General features: G+C 30.6%; 1 protein-coding gene across 2 annotated transcripts in view; it reads left to right on the top strand.

The window, feature by feature from the left end:
* Positions 1–16537, top strand: part of LOC114330651 (DNA-directed RNA polymerase I subunit RPA49) — a 33334-nt gene that overhangs the window by 14551 nt on the left and 2246 nt on the right. The window contains exons 1-3 of one of the 2 annotated variants that reach the window (XM_028280060.2): positions 2354–3114; positions 3858–4050; positions 10299–10523. In XM_028280060.2, coding sequence (XP_028135861.1) covers positions 2490–3114; positions 3858–4050; positions 10299–10523 — 1043 coding nt within the window. In that variant the 5' untranslated portion in view covers positions 2354–2489. Of the gene's footprint in view, positions 1–2353; positions 3115–3857; positions 4051–10298; positions 10524–16537 lie in introns of those variants that run through there. The other variant, XM_028280067.2, reaches the window with a different exon arrangement.

Below are 16537 nucleotides of genomic sequence, written 5' to 3'. Positions count from 1 at the left end.
GGGTCATCTCCACTTTCTGTCAAATTTTTATTTTATACACGCAGACCATACACATCTATTCTATATAACACCTTGTCAACTTTCAATATTAGTACTGTAAGTACAGCATCATAGAAAAAAGTGTTGTGTGATATGGTAGAATGCGATCTTACTCTTTAAAAAATATGTCACGTATTTCAGCGCCACCTCAGCACCTGGTTAAATGGAAGGGTACTACAAATCTGGCCTCCACATAAGTGGTCTGTAGCTTCGACATGATAGGTGTGAAATTTTAAACGTTCTTGTTGTTGATTGGATAGGAAGAGTGGCGTAATCTAGCCTCCATGCTAGGTACATCATAGCCTCCATACAGTACTTCCAATATTTAATATTTTATTCAAGTGGACAATAAAGGTACAACACAAACAACTTTTGTTTCTTAATTATTTATTTATACAATAATGTGACATTTTATGTAGAAATATGAGTATTTAATTTGGATTAAATACATGTTTACTCCTTGAATTTTTCCACCGTCTGCACACAACACCTGATGGGAGCAATTAGACCTAACAACAAAACGCGAAATAAAATGTGTATTTTAAAACTGTTGGATAAACAGTACCTACAATCAGAAAATCTCTACCTTACAATCAGAAAAACTTACCTTTAAAAAGGTACTCGATTACAAAATAACAAAAATATCAAAAAACACGACTGAATATCAGCTTTTTATGGTGACACAAACACATCACATAAACCGACCATATAAAATAACTGAACGACAACGAACGAACGAACACGAACACAACACAGATTCACAGATAGCGCAGGATTTGTCAAAAGTCATGTTCCACCAATCACAATGCCGACATCAGCGCCTCTGACAAAATGGAAGGAAAATAAATACAATTACATGTTTTTTATTAGAGTGCGCGGGGCATGTACAGCATTAAAAGTTGGCCCGTTTTCATATGAAATAGACGTGTCCATGTGTATGTATTACATAAAAATTCGACAGAAAATGGACATGTCAAAAAGTTGAGATCTCTTTCATATAGTCATAATGACCTATTCAATTATACCTGTAAAAGTAATCAGTAGAATTCTAGAAAAATTCACAGATTTAAAAAAAAATATTTTTTTGTAAAATTTTTTGTTAAAAGATTTTATTTATAACTTCTTCTTTTTGTATAAACATGACTCTGTTTTTTCAATGTGCCTCTATTAAGTTGTCGTTCCATCGTTTTCGTGGTCTTCCCACTGATAGTCTTCCTATTGGGGAACCATCTCTCGCTGTCCTTACTACTCTATTTGTAGTCATTCCATTCTATTGTTCAGTTTCTTACTCGGTTATTAATGTTGTCCACCTTGCATCTCTGTACAACTAGCTCTGTCCCCATACAGTCTTACCATCGATTTTTCGAAGGGTTTTCATCTTCGCTGTTTTGAGCAATCTTTTTGTGCTCTCTGTGTCGGGTCGTGTTTCTGACGCGTATGTCATTTATTATTGGTCTGATGATTGTTTTGTAAATATTTCTGTCTTTCATTTCTTTTCCGATCTTTTTATTTCTCCATATTGTGTCATTCAGGCGACCTGTGGCTCTTTTGTGGAAATTAACATGTTAAATTTTCTGGCGGTTATGTTAAATTGGTGCAGCATATGTTGTAAATCATCTTCACTTTGAGAGATTAGTATTGCATCGTCTGCATAGCAGATTATTTTAAGTTGTTTTTCATCCATGGGGTCTATTGAATAAAAAGAAGTATTTGCTTTTACTTCCTCGTATTTAAGTAATTACTTAATAGTAATTGAATAAAGCATTAAAGAAATGACTTTATTCAATTAGTATTAAGTAAATACTTAAATACTTGTAGGTAAAAGCAAATACTTCTTTTTATTCAATAGACCCATGATCAGGTTGAACAATAAAGGACTCAAGGAATATAAATGCATAAATATTTCTTCTTGAAATTTTTATAACTGAATATTTATAATATTTGTCCCTGTTCTCAAGTTTTTTGGGTATTTTCTATAAAAGTATTAATAATGTTCAAAAAATCTACTTTTGAAGTTATTTTTGCAATAATTCATCAACAAATTAACAAAGATAACTTTACAAACTCTCATTTTAAAGGATTTTCTATGCTTTTTAGTAAAATTGTTTCAATTTTCTATAAAAAAAAATAATTTAAATACTCCAATGCAAAATGTATCAAAATGGATGAATACGTATGTTGTCAAGACCACAGAAAAAGAGGAGCGCACTTTCATTTTGACGTTTTATGTTTATAAGTTTGTTATGGATGAATACGAATGTTGTCAAGACCACAGAAAAAGAAGAACGCACTTTGACTTTGACATTTTGCTGTTTATAAATTTGTTTATGTTTGATATTTGTGTTTTTAAAGTACATTGTTTTTGTTACTAAATTGATATTTAAATAAAATTTTGGACTGTAACAAAGAGAAAAGTGTTGAGTATTATCGTGTGAGTTTAGGATGCGGTAATGTCGCTGGTGACAGAAACTATAGATTATAACAATCAACCTTTAGCTTGGAGACTGCCACTCAAAAAATGTATAGAAATAAAGAGTGTGGACATAATTCCTGGGGAGACTGTAACCATACAGCTCAACGATACTCAGTTAACTGGATTGCCAGATGTTAATTACGAAATCTTACATAGTGAACCTAGTTATAAATCTCAGTGTAATAATCCACACATAGGAATAGACAATCAAACGTATTTACAAGACATTAGATCTCTAGAACAAGTTATTAATACTAATACAAGTCCGAAGGTAATAAAGAAAAACAAACCAAAAAAGAAAGTAAATAGACTACCATTTGACGGTACGTTATATCATAGTCAACAATTAGGTCTGAAAGTTCCTCCGAAGCAACAACTTGGCACGCGGGGGAGGATAATACACAGTCAAGCTAGGGAAGTGATTCATAATGTTTTTAAATTTATGAAGGATGAAGCCCAAAACGGTATAAGGATACCTATTTCAAATTATAGAGCGAGAGTTTTGAAAGCCACTGGTATCTCAAAGTGTACATATTCTAAAATTACTACTAGGGAATTTAAACGGGGAGAACCTCAACCTACAACAAAGAAAAAAATTAATGGTTAGTGTAAAATGTCAATAACTGTATAATTAATGCTGGTATGATACATGATTTTTGTCTTAGCACATGTTAAGCATTTTATTCTAGGTTAAAATATCTTGGGTAGATTCTTTTCAGTAACAACAAGTAGTATATCGCTGGTTTAGTATGAAAACCTTGTATCCCATTTTACAGGAGAGACTTTAAACTAAATTTCTGCATATTCTAACCTAAAAACAACAAACTATTGTTACATATTTTTGATTCTGAATACATTTAAGGTCATTTTGATACATTTTTATTTTACACAGTCTGGCGTAATCTGCACAAGTTCAAAACATTGAGCGTTGGTTATTGCCATTTTGAAAACATATATTAACAATTAACCCAGAAACAGTCGCGCTCACTTCTGTAACGTGAACAGTCGTGTGTTAGATTTTATCTCACAATACGAATTTACAACAAATTTTTATTTTATAGTATTTTTAGTTACTTGCTATGTTAGAAATATTATTTCTAACAATTATTAAAGCTAATTGACTCTCCCCAAAGCCATAAATTCCACAAAAAGAAGAAGAAGAAGAAAAAAAACCTGTGCATTACTACACCATTCCTCGACACACTTACGAAATTTTTTTCAAAATTGCAAAATTTTTCTTCAAATTATCACGAAAAAGGATAAAATGTTGGATTTTTCTAACGGCGCGACTGCTCGTTGGTTAAAGTATCTAATTGTTTTATACTAATATACAAATATATTCTAGGTGTGAAAGTGGACAATACTGAGCAAAGCACTGTAGCAGAAAATGATAGTATATATAGGCCAAAAATTAATAGGGATGCATCAACTCCTGATGGTGTGTACAATCTAGAGGATTTGGTAGAAGCATACATTTTGGATACACTAGCAGTGGAAGCCGGAAATATACTACAGGCTGGAAGTGCGGACGAATTTGGGTAAATATATTTTAATCATATTTTCCAGATTACTGGAAAGAAAGTTTTCTTAAGCCTATGTTTAAAGATGGGAATAACTCACTTGTTAATAATTGAGTCTGATAATGTCCTATTAGAGTCCATGGTGTGATACCCAAGTGTTTGAGAGTCTGGTTTGTGACTTTTTAACTCCTTTACTTGAACCTAAACTTATCAATCAACACTTTGGGTTTAGACCTCGTAGATCTACTGGGCTGAACCTATTAACTTGTGTAGATTTTTTGTTTGACTCCCTGAAGAAAGGGTATCAATTTAGATTTCTCCAAGGCGTTCAACAGGGTGTCTCATGGTATGTTGGTCTATAAGCTCAGAATGTCTAATCTTGCCTAATACTTGTCTAATCATAGATAGACAGTAAACATTGGTAATTTTCTTTCCAAAACAATTCTTGTTCTTTCAGGAGTTCCTCAAGCCTCACATCTTGGGCCTCTTCTGTTTAACATTTTTATAAACAATATTCACAAATGTTTTTCCTCTTCCATTTTTTTGTTGTTTGCTGATGACTTAAAGTTGAGCTGTCTGATTAAATCTCCCAATGACTGAAAAAGTTCAATATGAGCTAGTCAACTTGTTGGATTGGTGTACAGGAAATGGTGTGAATCTGAATCCATCTAAATGTACAGCTATTACGTTTTGTCGGTCCAGATCCCCAATCAATTCTGAATACAAGATTGGCCAGCATTGCCTTGATAATGTACCTTTCATCAAGGATCTAGGTGTCACTTTGGATGCAACTCTACAACTTTTCGATCACTTAAATAATGTAGTCAACAAGACATTTCAGATGCTTGGCTTTATCATAACAAACAGACGGAATATTACTGTGTGCTTAGGTAAGAAATGCCTTAAAAACTCTTTATTGCTCTCTTGTCCTTCCCCGTCTTGAGTATGCGTTCTGTGTATGGTCACCTTTTTATGGTATGCATATTGAGACCTTGTGTCATGTTGAACCTAAACTAAAACAGATTGCTTTCAAATTAAATATTTTGGACAACCACAGCGATGCAGATTTACTTGCTATATCAAATATGCCACCCATTTCTATGCTTCATAAGAAGAGAGATCTTATTGCTTTTTACAATATTCTGCATGGTAGAGCTGCTGCTTATTCTTTGGTCTAAAAATTAATATGCACATTCCATCTAGACCTACCAGATCTACAGCTAGTTTTCATTACCCTATACAGGGTGTTTGGTAAAGAATGGGAAATAGCTTAACCTCAGATTCCTGAGGTTAAAATAGGCTGATTTAAGCTAACTTACCTTAGTACAAAGTTTATAATAACCGAGATACAGGGTGTCAAAGTAAAACTTTTTTTTTATTTATTATTAAATATTTCCTGACAGGTATGAGATAACAACATGAAATTTGGTATGTGGGGGTTTTTTGGGTCGAGAAAACTAAATTCCATACCAAAAATGATGTATTGCTCAGAGGGCGCCACATACGCATTTCAGCACTCATTTATTACGTTCAATTTTTTTTATCCCTCACTTTGTATAGTTTTGACATTAAAATTTTTATTCTCCTATTAGTTTTACTTAAAAAAGGTATACTTTTTCATCTCCCTAAACTCAACCGTTTTCGAGATAAACGCATTTTAAATCTGCGATACACCATCATTTCTAGAATAATATCATTGTATGTAGTTCCACCCGAAAAATAACTTAAAACCATAATAATTGTGCCAGTTCTCAAATTTATGTCATTGCATCGCAAATTCCATTTGAAGAAATTTGCGATACGTTTTTGGATAATTTTATGGTTTTAAGTTATTTTTCGAGTGTAACTATGAATGATATTATGCTAAAAATGATGGTGTATCGCAGATTTAAAATGCGTTTATCTCAAAAACGGTTGAGTTTAGGAAGATGAAAGAAGTATACCATTTTTAAGTAAAACTAATAGGAGAATAAAAATGTTAATGTCAAAATTATACAGAGTGAGGGATAAAAAAAATTGAACGTAATAAATGAGTGCTGAAAGGCGTATGTGGCGCCCTCTGGGCAATACATAATTTTTGGTAGGGAATATAGTTTTTTCGACCCAAAAAACCCCCACATACCAAATTTCATGTTGTTATCTCATACCTGTCAGGATATATTCAATAATAAATAAAAAAAAAAAGTTTAACTTTGACACCCTGTATCTCGGTTATTATAAACTTTGTACTAAGGTAAGTTAGCTTAAATCGGCCTATTTTAACCTCAGGAACCTGAGGTTAAGCTATGGCCCCATTCTTTACCAAACACCCAGTATAAAGCACTAACTATGGATTTAACAACTTCGTATCAAGAATTGCCAGACTGACCAATCAATATGATAACGTAGGTTAACATAGGATAACATTCCTGCATCAGGTTTTGTGTACTCTTGGCTTGAGTTATTACTAGGTTATTTTATCCCTATTCCACGAACATACTCCTGTTTTGGATTACTTCAGCAACGAATATTTTACTGTGGAAAATAAGAAGAACGAAAGTAAATTGCAAATTACATTGTTGTTTATTGGAATAATTATTAGCGCCATTTACTTTCGTGCTTTTTATGTTGCACAGTAAAATATTCGTTGTTGAAGTAATCCAAAACAGGCGTATGTTCGTGGAATGGCCCATATTAACCAATTCAACATCTCAGTTATTTTTTAGTCAGATAACTTTTTGTATTATAGCCATAGATATAGATACTGTTATGAATTTATAGTTTAACATTAATTGTAACTGGGCTTACCCGTTGATAAATAAAATAAAATAATATGTATCTACCAAAAATTTATCTATCAATTTATATAATTGTTTTAAGGATTTTAATAGCATCTTTGAAAAAAGTTATTTCTGAACCATGATAAATTACTGCTGATTTATTTCCATGCTAAATGAAAATATCAATTTTGTTGCCTGTATTCTTTAATATAAAAATATGGAAAAAAAATTTTTATGAAACGCTTTTTTTTAGTTCCGAGTGACTAAAATTAAAAATATTAAAAAATCAACTAAAAAGTAAAAAATAAAAAAAAATTGAAAAAATCCAATACATTCGTCAAAGAAAAGCGTGGTGCGTCTTCATCGAATAAACGGTTTTCGCGCCACGCTTTTCTTTGACGAATGTGTTGGATTTTTTCAATTTTTTTTTTTATTTCTTGCTTTTTAGTTGATTTTTTAATATTTTTAATTTTAGTCACTCGGAACTAAAGAAAAGCGTTTCCTAAAAATTATTTTTTCATATTTTTTTATTTTTTACTTTTTAGTCTTACACTTTTCAAACATTAAAATATATCGCCATGTTTATTAAAATATGTATAAAACATATGATGAACAAACATGAAAAGTAGTCGGAATCGGCAAAAAATTTGGAACTCTATTGTTTATTTATGAAACATAACGTAAACAATTAACGTAAAAGTGAAATTATGTATAGTTCATATAATTAGCTACAATCTGTAAAAGTTTCAAGTTTTTTCATTGTAAAAAACAAGAGAATTTAAGCATTTTCTGGTAAAGTCGTTTTTATATTTAAACAATTAACAAACATAAAAAAATTATTGACTGTTCGTGTATTGTTCCCGCGAATGCATATGTCTGCAAATTTTTAGTCATTTGCATTGAAGAAAAGGCAGTAAAATTAACGTCCAAAAATTTGACCCAAACGATTGAACTAAAGAAAAGCGTTAAATTAATACGCCAAAACGAATTCTAATGTTAATTGTAGTACAAAACGTCTCCACCGGTGGTTTTTCTAAGACTACGATAAAAAGACGAATTTTTTTAATTCGAGTTTTGGGTGAGGTTCTGTTTCGTATTGTATTGAAATTTGACACGAATAAGTGCCGATTTTTATATAAATAAATATATTTTCGTTCAATATTTCGTTATAAGCGTTCAAAATTTGAAACTTTATTGTTTATTTATGAAGCACAACGTAAACAATTAACGTAAAAAGTGAAATTATGTATAGTTCATATCATTAGCTACAATCCGTAAAAGTTTTAAGTTTCTATATTGTAAAAAACAAGAGAATTTAAGCATTTTCCATTGAAATCGTTTATTTTTCTTTAAACAATTAATAAACATAAAAAAAAATTATTGACTATTCGTGTATTGTTCCCGCGAATGCATATGTCTGCAAATTTTCATTCATTTGCATTGAAGAAAAGGCAGTCTAATTAACGTCTAGAGATTTGACGCAAACTATTGAACTTAAGAAAAGCGTTTAAAAAAAAGGAGAATGTGTGTAACTTATTAAATTTAAATTAAAATACATTTTACTGCTGTCAGAAACCAGACAAAAATGTTTATATCACAAATAATCATTGATTTTCGCTTAAATTGAATGTTAAAACTTCCAAGAGGCAGGTTTCTAGCGGGAGCTGGCTTGAATATTTTTTAATTTAATCGAAAAGCAATGTTTATTTCTGAAATACACATTTTTTTCTGTTTACGGGCAACTGTAAAATGTATTCTGGGTTAAATAAATTACATACATTCTTCTTTTTTGTCAAATAATTTAATTAAAAAATTATTTTTGGACACCTGTACAAATAATTATATAAATTTTTATATTACTGAATAAAGAATTGAATGACCTTTCAAATGAGCTATCGCATGTCCCCTATTCTCATTTAAAAAAAATCATCCATTACGTCATCGCGCCCAGATGGATGACGTCACTAGTATCAAATATATGCCAAAATATCGTAATTTAAAATAAAAATCGACCTCTTTCGGGATTTTTCCTTAAAGTCGCCTTTTTACGAAATAACGAATTTATTCTTTTCATTTGCATCGTACTGTATAAACAAATATACGAGTGTTCAAAATTTAAAACTTTATTGTTTATTTATGACGCATAACGTAAACAATTAACGTAAAAAGTGAAATTATGTATAGGTTATATCATTACCTACAATCCGTAAAAGTTTCAAGTTTCTACATTGTAAAAAACAAGAGAATTTAAGCCTTTTTCCATTAAAATCGTTTTTTTTTATTTAAACAATTAATAAACATAAACAAAAATTTTTTGTTGTCTATTCGTGTATTGTTCCCGCGAATGCATATGTCTGCAAATTTTCATGCATTTTCATGGAAGAAAAGGTAGTCAAATTAACATCCAAAGATTTGACGCAATCTATTGAACTAACTAAAAGCGTTTAATAAATTACATACATTCTTCTTTTTTGTCAAATAATTTAATTAAAAAATTGTTATTGGACACCCTGTACAAATAATTATATAAATTTTTATATTACTGAATAAAGAATTAAATGACCTTTCAAATGAGCTATCGCATGTCCCCTATTCTCATTTAAAAAAATCATCGATTACGTCATCGCGCCCAGAAGGATGACGTCACTAGTATGACATATATGCCAAAATATCGTAATTTAAAAATAAAATCGACCTCTTTCGGGATTTTTCCTTAACCCTGGATTGCTACACTTTTTTTCTAAACTCAATCTGCTACATCTAGGTACAGTGGTACCCCAAATAAAATCGACCTAAAATATTTATATATGTATGTTTTAAGAACTTATGACAAAAACAATCTTAAGATAACATGCTAAGAATTTATTTTGTATACAAAAATATTTTATTATATTATTATTCACAAGTTTATTTTCATATTTTCTACACCCACTACTGCAAATTGGTGTAACTTACAAACAAGGTTGGGGTACACGTGTACCCCAGGTAGCATTCCAGGGTTCAAGTCGCCTTTTTACGAAATAACGAATTTATTCCTTTCACTTGCATCGTACTGTATAAACAAATATATGAGTGTTCAAAATTTAAAACTTTATTGTTTATTTATGACGCATAACGTAAACAATTAACGTAAAAAGTGAAATTATGTATAGGTTATATCATTAGCTACCATCCGTAAAAGTTTCAAGTTTCTACATTGTAAAAAACAAGAGAATTTAAGCATTTTCCATTGAAATCGTTTATTTTTCTTTAAACAATTAATAAACATAAAAAAAAATTTTTTGTTGTCTATTCGTGTATTGTCACCGCGAATGCATATGTCTACAAATTTTCATTCATTTTCATGGAAGAAAAGGTAGTCAAATTAACATCCAAAGATTTGACGCAATCTATTGAACTAAATAAAAGCGTTTAAAAATTGATAAAATCTATTTTTAAATTAGGAAAAATTAATCGAAAGTGAACTTAAAATATTATCTAATATTTCTTTATCTTTTTTTTTTTTAGATTGTGTCCATTTGCGACCTCTAGTATTAACAAAATATTAGTATCCGGCTCACAAGAAGAAGAAAAAATACGAAGCATCACCATATTCCTGTATATACAATATTTGATTAAATTTATGGTGACACCCATGAAACTTGTTACCAGAAAATTTGTAGTCTGTGATAAATCTGTTGATGTCAACAACCATATACTCAGTTTGTTTTCAGAAATGGGTTCACATGGAAGGTAAGCCATTTTGTAAGCTTCTAAAAAGTCAAGTGTATCAAAAGAAATGTTACACATTAGTTATACCCAAAATTCTAACATCTAAAAATATGTCAAGACAAGCCAAAATATACAGGGTGTTTCATTAATAATTGTCCATATAGTAACTGGAGAAACCTTAGCACAAAATACGGAGATTGAACCTAAAACACTTAAATAAAATGTGGTTCCGTACTGAGTTACGGGGTGTTTTATCTAAAAATTTAAAAACTATTTTTGCTCAGCATTTTAAAACCATTCCACGTATCCTTTTCATATTTGGCATAAAGTGCGACTACTATACACCCTACTAAATTATGATAAACAAACGTTTCTAGCTACTTCCAGAGGCGTACGACAGGGAATAGTGAATGGTTGACCCTCTCAAATTCTACGCCACTGGAGGAATTACTATTTTAGTGCCATTTTTAGATTTTCCAATACTTTCTACGAAAATAATATACTCTTTATTAGTAACGATAAAGTCATTAGTTTTCGAGATATTTGAAGTTAAATATGAAACGGCACAGTTATTTTGATTAATTTATGATATGATTCATATATGATTAAAATTTAAAAATTATTTGTACCATTACATTAAAACTATTTGGCGTATCCCTATCATACTTGGCAGAAAGTGTAGGTACTGTACACCCTACTGAATTAAGATAAATAAACGTTTCTAGCTACCACCAGAGGCGTACGACAGGGGTTAGTGACTGGTTGACCCTTCCCAAATTCTACGCCACTGACGAAATTGCTATTTTCGTGCAATTTTTTGATTTTTCAATACTTTTTATGTAAATAATATACTCTTCCGCCGTAACGATAAAATGATTAGTTTTCGAGATACTTGAAATTAAAAATGAAGCGACACAATACATTAATCAAAATAACAGTGTCGTTTCATTTTTATTTTCAAATATCTCGAAAACTAATGACTTTATCGTTACGAATGAAGAGTATATTATTTTCATAGAAAGTATTGGTGAATCTAAAAATTAAACTAAAATAATAATTCCGCCAGTGGCGTAGAATTTGAAAAGGGTCAACCATTCACTTTCCCCCGTCGTACGCCTCTGGCAATAGCCACAAACGTTTGTTTAACATAATTTAGTAGTTTGTACAGTACCTATACTTCCTGCCAAGTATGAAAAGAATAAGTCGAATAGTTTTAAAATGCTGAGCAAAAATAATTTTTAAATTTTTAGATAAAACACCCTGTAACTCAGTAAGGAACCACATTTTATTCAAGTGTTTTAGGTTAAATCTTCGTATTTTGTGCTAAGGTTTCTCCAGTTACTATATGGACAATTATTAATGAAACACCCTGTATATTATATATGTACAAAACAGTTTGGAAACCTACAGTTCTGTATGCAAGCGAGACACGGGTGCTAAACCAACCACAAGAAGAAGAAATGAATGTATGGGAAAGAAAAATATTGAGAAGAATTTTTGAAGGTGTTAAAAAGGGGGAGGTATATACTCTGGGCTAATTAGCTAAATACAAGGAAAAGTTATTTACCAGCAATTTTATTGCTGGAATCGAATCTTATGACTGTATATATTAATAATATAGGTATGCAAAGTCCGCAGATAGTGTGCTACAGCGGCAGGACCCTTCTTTTAAAAGAAAAAACGTTTAATTGTGATGAGTGGTTCCTGGGATACAACCGCTCAAACTTGACCGGCATAGATATAAACAATAGGATCATCATTTTTGAACCATCACCTTTTTATTTTTGTCCTTTTTCTCCACACCAATTTTCATATTTTTAAAATAGTCATAACATATATTATTATAATAAAAACTATCGATATTACGAGTGAAAATTGCCAAAAATAGCAAAATTCCAATCAAAAATTAGGTTGAAGAAAATGTAATCTCAAAGTTCAAAATCGGTATACGTTGAAGAAATGCATTTTCTCGGCTTACCATGGAGCAATTTTCTTCATTCTTTTTTTGTTTTCAAGTAACTGGAGTAGAGCCATCTAACTAACGCATTGTTAAATGTCAAAGTTGCTTTTGTTTTGTTATAATAGATTAATTTATTTATAAGAAAAGAAAACTACATATTTTTTCCAGTTGTAGACTTTTAGATAAACTTACTACAAGTGTACCTTTTAACGTTAAAAACACAAATATTCTCATTTCAAAGCTGTATAATTATTTAAACAATTTTTATTTAAACAAATTAAAATATTGTGTTATAGTAAATAAATTAATTTATTATAACAAAACAAAAGCAAATCTGACATTTAATAATGCGTTAATTAGATGGCTCTAATCTAGTTAATTGGGAACAAAAAGAGAATGAAGAAAATTGCTCCATGGGAAGCCGAGAAAATGCATTTTTTTAACGTATACCGATTTTGAACTTTGATGTTACATTTTCTCCAACCTAATTTTTGATTGGAATTTTGCTATTTTTGTCAATTTTCACTCGTAATATCGATACTTTTTATTATAATACTATATGTTATGACTATTTAAAGAATGAAAATTGGTGTGGAGAAAGAGGACAAAAATAAATAGGTAATGGTTCAAAAATTATGATCCTATTGTTTAGATCTTTGCCGTAAATGCCGGTCAACTTTGACCGGTTGTATCTCAAGAACCACTCATCACAATTAAAAGTTTTTTTCTTTTAAAAGAAGTGTCCTGCCGCTTTTTTTCCAATACCGTTTTCATGATTTAATTTAATATAATATTTCCCGAGATATTCTATTTGTTTATAAGCCAAAAAATTGTTTATAATTTTAAAATATTCCTGAGGCCGCTTAAATAGTTCAATTTCAATTCTGTAAAGTACCATACATAGGTACAGTATCTTTTTGTACAAAAATCATAATTGTTCTTATGTATCATAATTATTGTGGTTATTATAGCGACTGTAAATGTTTAATTAACAATTCAATTGTTGCTAAACTGTTCATTCAATTTCCATCGATTTCTGGAATTATAATCTATACGGAAAGAGCTTTTATATTACCAAGTTATTTAATTATTGATAAACAATTACTTATGTAAAATTTTTGTTGAAAATTAAAGATTTTGTTGAAAATTCCGGATTTTCGTCGAAGTAAGAGAAAAACACGTCTCTATGCAGAATTTAATTACGGTGAATTTTTATTTTGGTGTTTTTGGTGTAAAGTAAAAATCTTTGGAGTTATAGAGCAAAAATTGAAAAAAACACGATTTTCGGGTGCCATTTTGTTTATAAAAAAAGTAGCACACTATCTGCGGACTTTGCATACCTATATTATTAATACATACAATCATAAGATTCGATTCCAGCAATAAAATTGCTGGTAAATAAATTTTCCCAAAAATGGCCTATTCTCCGATAATCTGCCCAGACTAATATAGAAGAAGAACCAACACTGAGATCATAAGTCTTTTTAAAAAGCCTGCTATATCAGAAATAGTACAAGCATTAAGATTGAGATGGTTGGGATAGTTAGAAAGTATGAAAGAAAAAATAATACCAAAAATATTAATACATACGAAGATATGTGCCAAAAGAAGAGTAAATCTTCTTCTTTCTCTTTATAAGCAATCCTACTTGTTCATTGAAAGATTAATATCTCTATGGGAGGTTATCACTCCATTTTTTGTGCAGTCAGCTGATACTTCTACTGATTGGAGATATATCTCTTACTATTTTGACCACACACGTCTTCCCCATTCTACTTATGTGGTTATTCTATTCTTTTTTCTATTTAGTGCCCATACGTTTATACACTGTATTTTACATTGTCTCCTAATATCTTAATTCCTCTTTCGATCTCTAAGTGTATTTCCTGTAATTCTTCTTAGTACTCCCATCTCTGCCGTTTCCAGTATTTTTGTGTTGTACTGTGCTGTATCGGGTCTTGTTTCTGATGCATATTATGTCATTATTGGTTTTACACTGCCTTGCCTTCATTTCACTGTTAATATGTCAGTTTCGCCATATAGTGTTATTAAGACATCCTACCAGTCAATTTGCTTTTTTTGCTTGATTTCTCACTTCTGTTTCTATGTCTCCATAGCTTGACAAATTGAAGAGCATAGGACTCAATGAGTCTCCTTGTCTTAGGTCTGCCTATGGTCTGTTCTCTGGTCTGCCTATGTCTATAGGGTGTGTAAGTTGTCCATTGATTCTGACTTTCGTTTTGTTGTTTTGGTATATCAATGGTGTAGAGGCCAAAGGGCGTAACCCTCAATTTATAAATTTTACAGGAGGCTTAAAAAACTGAATTACTTGTATACTAAATTCGCTCTACCAAGATTCACTTTGACACATTCGGAATAGGAAAGATAATAGGAAAATTGTTTGTTTGTGCGAAGATGAAATAGGGTTGACGGGGTGGTCGTAAATAACTTCGCACTTGTTATATATTTTTGAATTTAAACGTATATTGAGTATAATTTGATAATGTAACAGAAAATGAAAATAAAAGGGCTATATGTGTGTTGCTTCTCTGAATGTTTTGACTCGAATGGGAATCTGGAATCTGCCTTTGGTGAACTTCTACCCTCCGTCCCGTCTTGGTTGAGACGGGAGCGGAGGTAGTAAAAAATGAACCATATATGTATTAATAGTAGCCGCATTGGCGTAGTGGTCCGTATTTTCAGATATCATTATAAATATACCTACATAATTATAAATGTGCGTAAACAAAAATCAACTTAATCTTTCATTAAAAAAGAAGAATTATTAGAAATAGTGGGAGTGTCTACTAATGTCATAAAATTTTGTGGAGTTTATTTCTACAAAATATTTTTATTTTGTACAACAAATAATTGTCTCATTTGTCATCAATACATAATAATGGTGTAAATAAATAATTATTGATTGGCGTAAGGTTTATGTTCTTTTTATGTCTGTTTACTATTAATAATATTGGCTATGAGCAGGTGCGTTGGTTGTTTAGTAATTTCCAGTCACTTCTGACAACTGAACTTTCCAAAAAAGAAATTACTAACGTCAGTGTCAAAGTGAATCTCGATAGAGCGAATTTAGTATACTATGTACCTAGTTTCAATACTCTTTTATTATTTACATAATGTAGCACTTCATCTCCTGAATTAAATAAATATCACAAAAATTTGTATTATTACTTACAAATGCAAGAAAAAATAATTTTATATCATATTATGTGGGTTACGCCTTTTGGCTGGCTTGTTTAAATATTTTGGTACGACTATTGATGAGGGTTACTCTGTAAATGTCAGAATCCCCTTTATGTTGGTTGATATTACTAATTACTTACTGTAATGTGATATTTGGTGTGTAAAATGATCTGATGAAGGTATACAATAATAAATAATAGTAATCCTAAATAATGCTATATTACATGTATTAATATTAACCAATTAAGTATTAAATATTAAACAAAATACAGTGTGGGCCAAAGAAAACAGTACACCTCGATATTTGGCAGTATTTATTAGATTTTAAGGAAATGAAGAAATAGGTCGATTTTTGATCTAAAGGGCACACATTTTTACGGTACATACATCTGTCATTTGTCAACCTCCTCCCTTCCATTTCCCCACCCCTTATTTTTAAATAGGGTTCGTGTGCTACCTCATTTGAAAGGTTATTCAATTCTCTATTCAGTAATATTAACATTGACATAATTATTTATACAGGGTGTCTAAGAAAAATTATTTTGAATTAAATTAATTGACACAAAAAGAAGAATGTATGCAATTTATTTAACTCAAAATACATTCTACTACTGACAGAAAACAGACAAAAATGTTTATTTGACAAATAAATATTGTTTTTCGCTTAAATTCAATATTCAACCTACCAAGAGGCAGATAGATGGTTGGCAGCTTGAACATTGAAATTAAGCGAAAAGCATTCATTATTTATCAAAAAACATTTTTTCTGTTTTGTGACAGCAGTGGAATGTATTTTGAATTAAATAAATTACATACATTTTTCTTTTTGTGTCAATTAGTTTAATTAAAAAAAATTCTTGGACAACCTGTATAC

This window comes from Diabrotica virgifera, chromosome 6 (genome assembly GCF_917563875.1).
Source record: "Diabrotica virgifera virgifera chromosome 6, PGI_DIABVI_V3a".
NCBI classification, from domain to species: Eukaryota; Metazoa; Arthropoda; class Insecta; order Coleoptera; family Chrysomelidae; genus Diabrotica; species Diabrotica virgifera.
The sequence above is the reverse complement of the archived record's forward strand: the minus strand, read 5'-3'. Positions and strand labels throughout refer to the sequence as shown.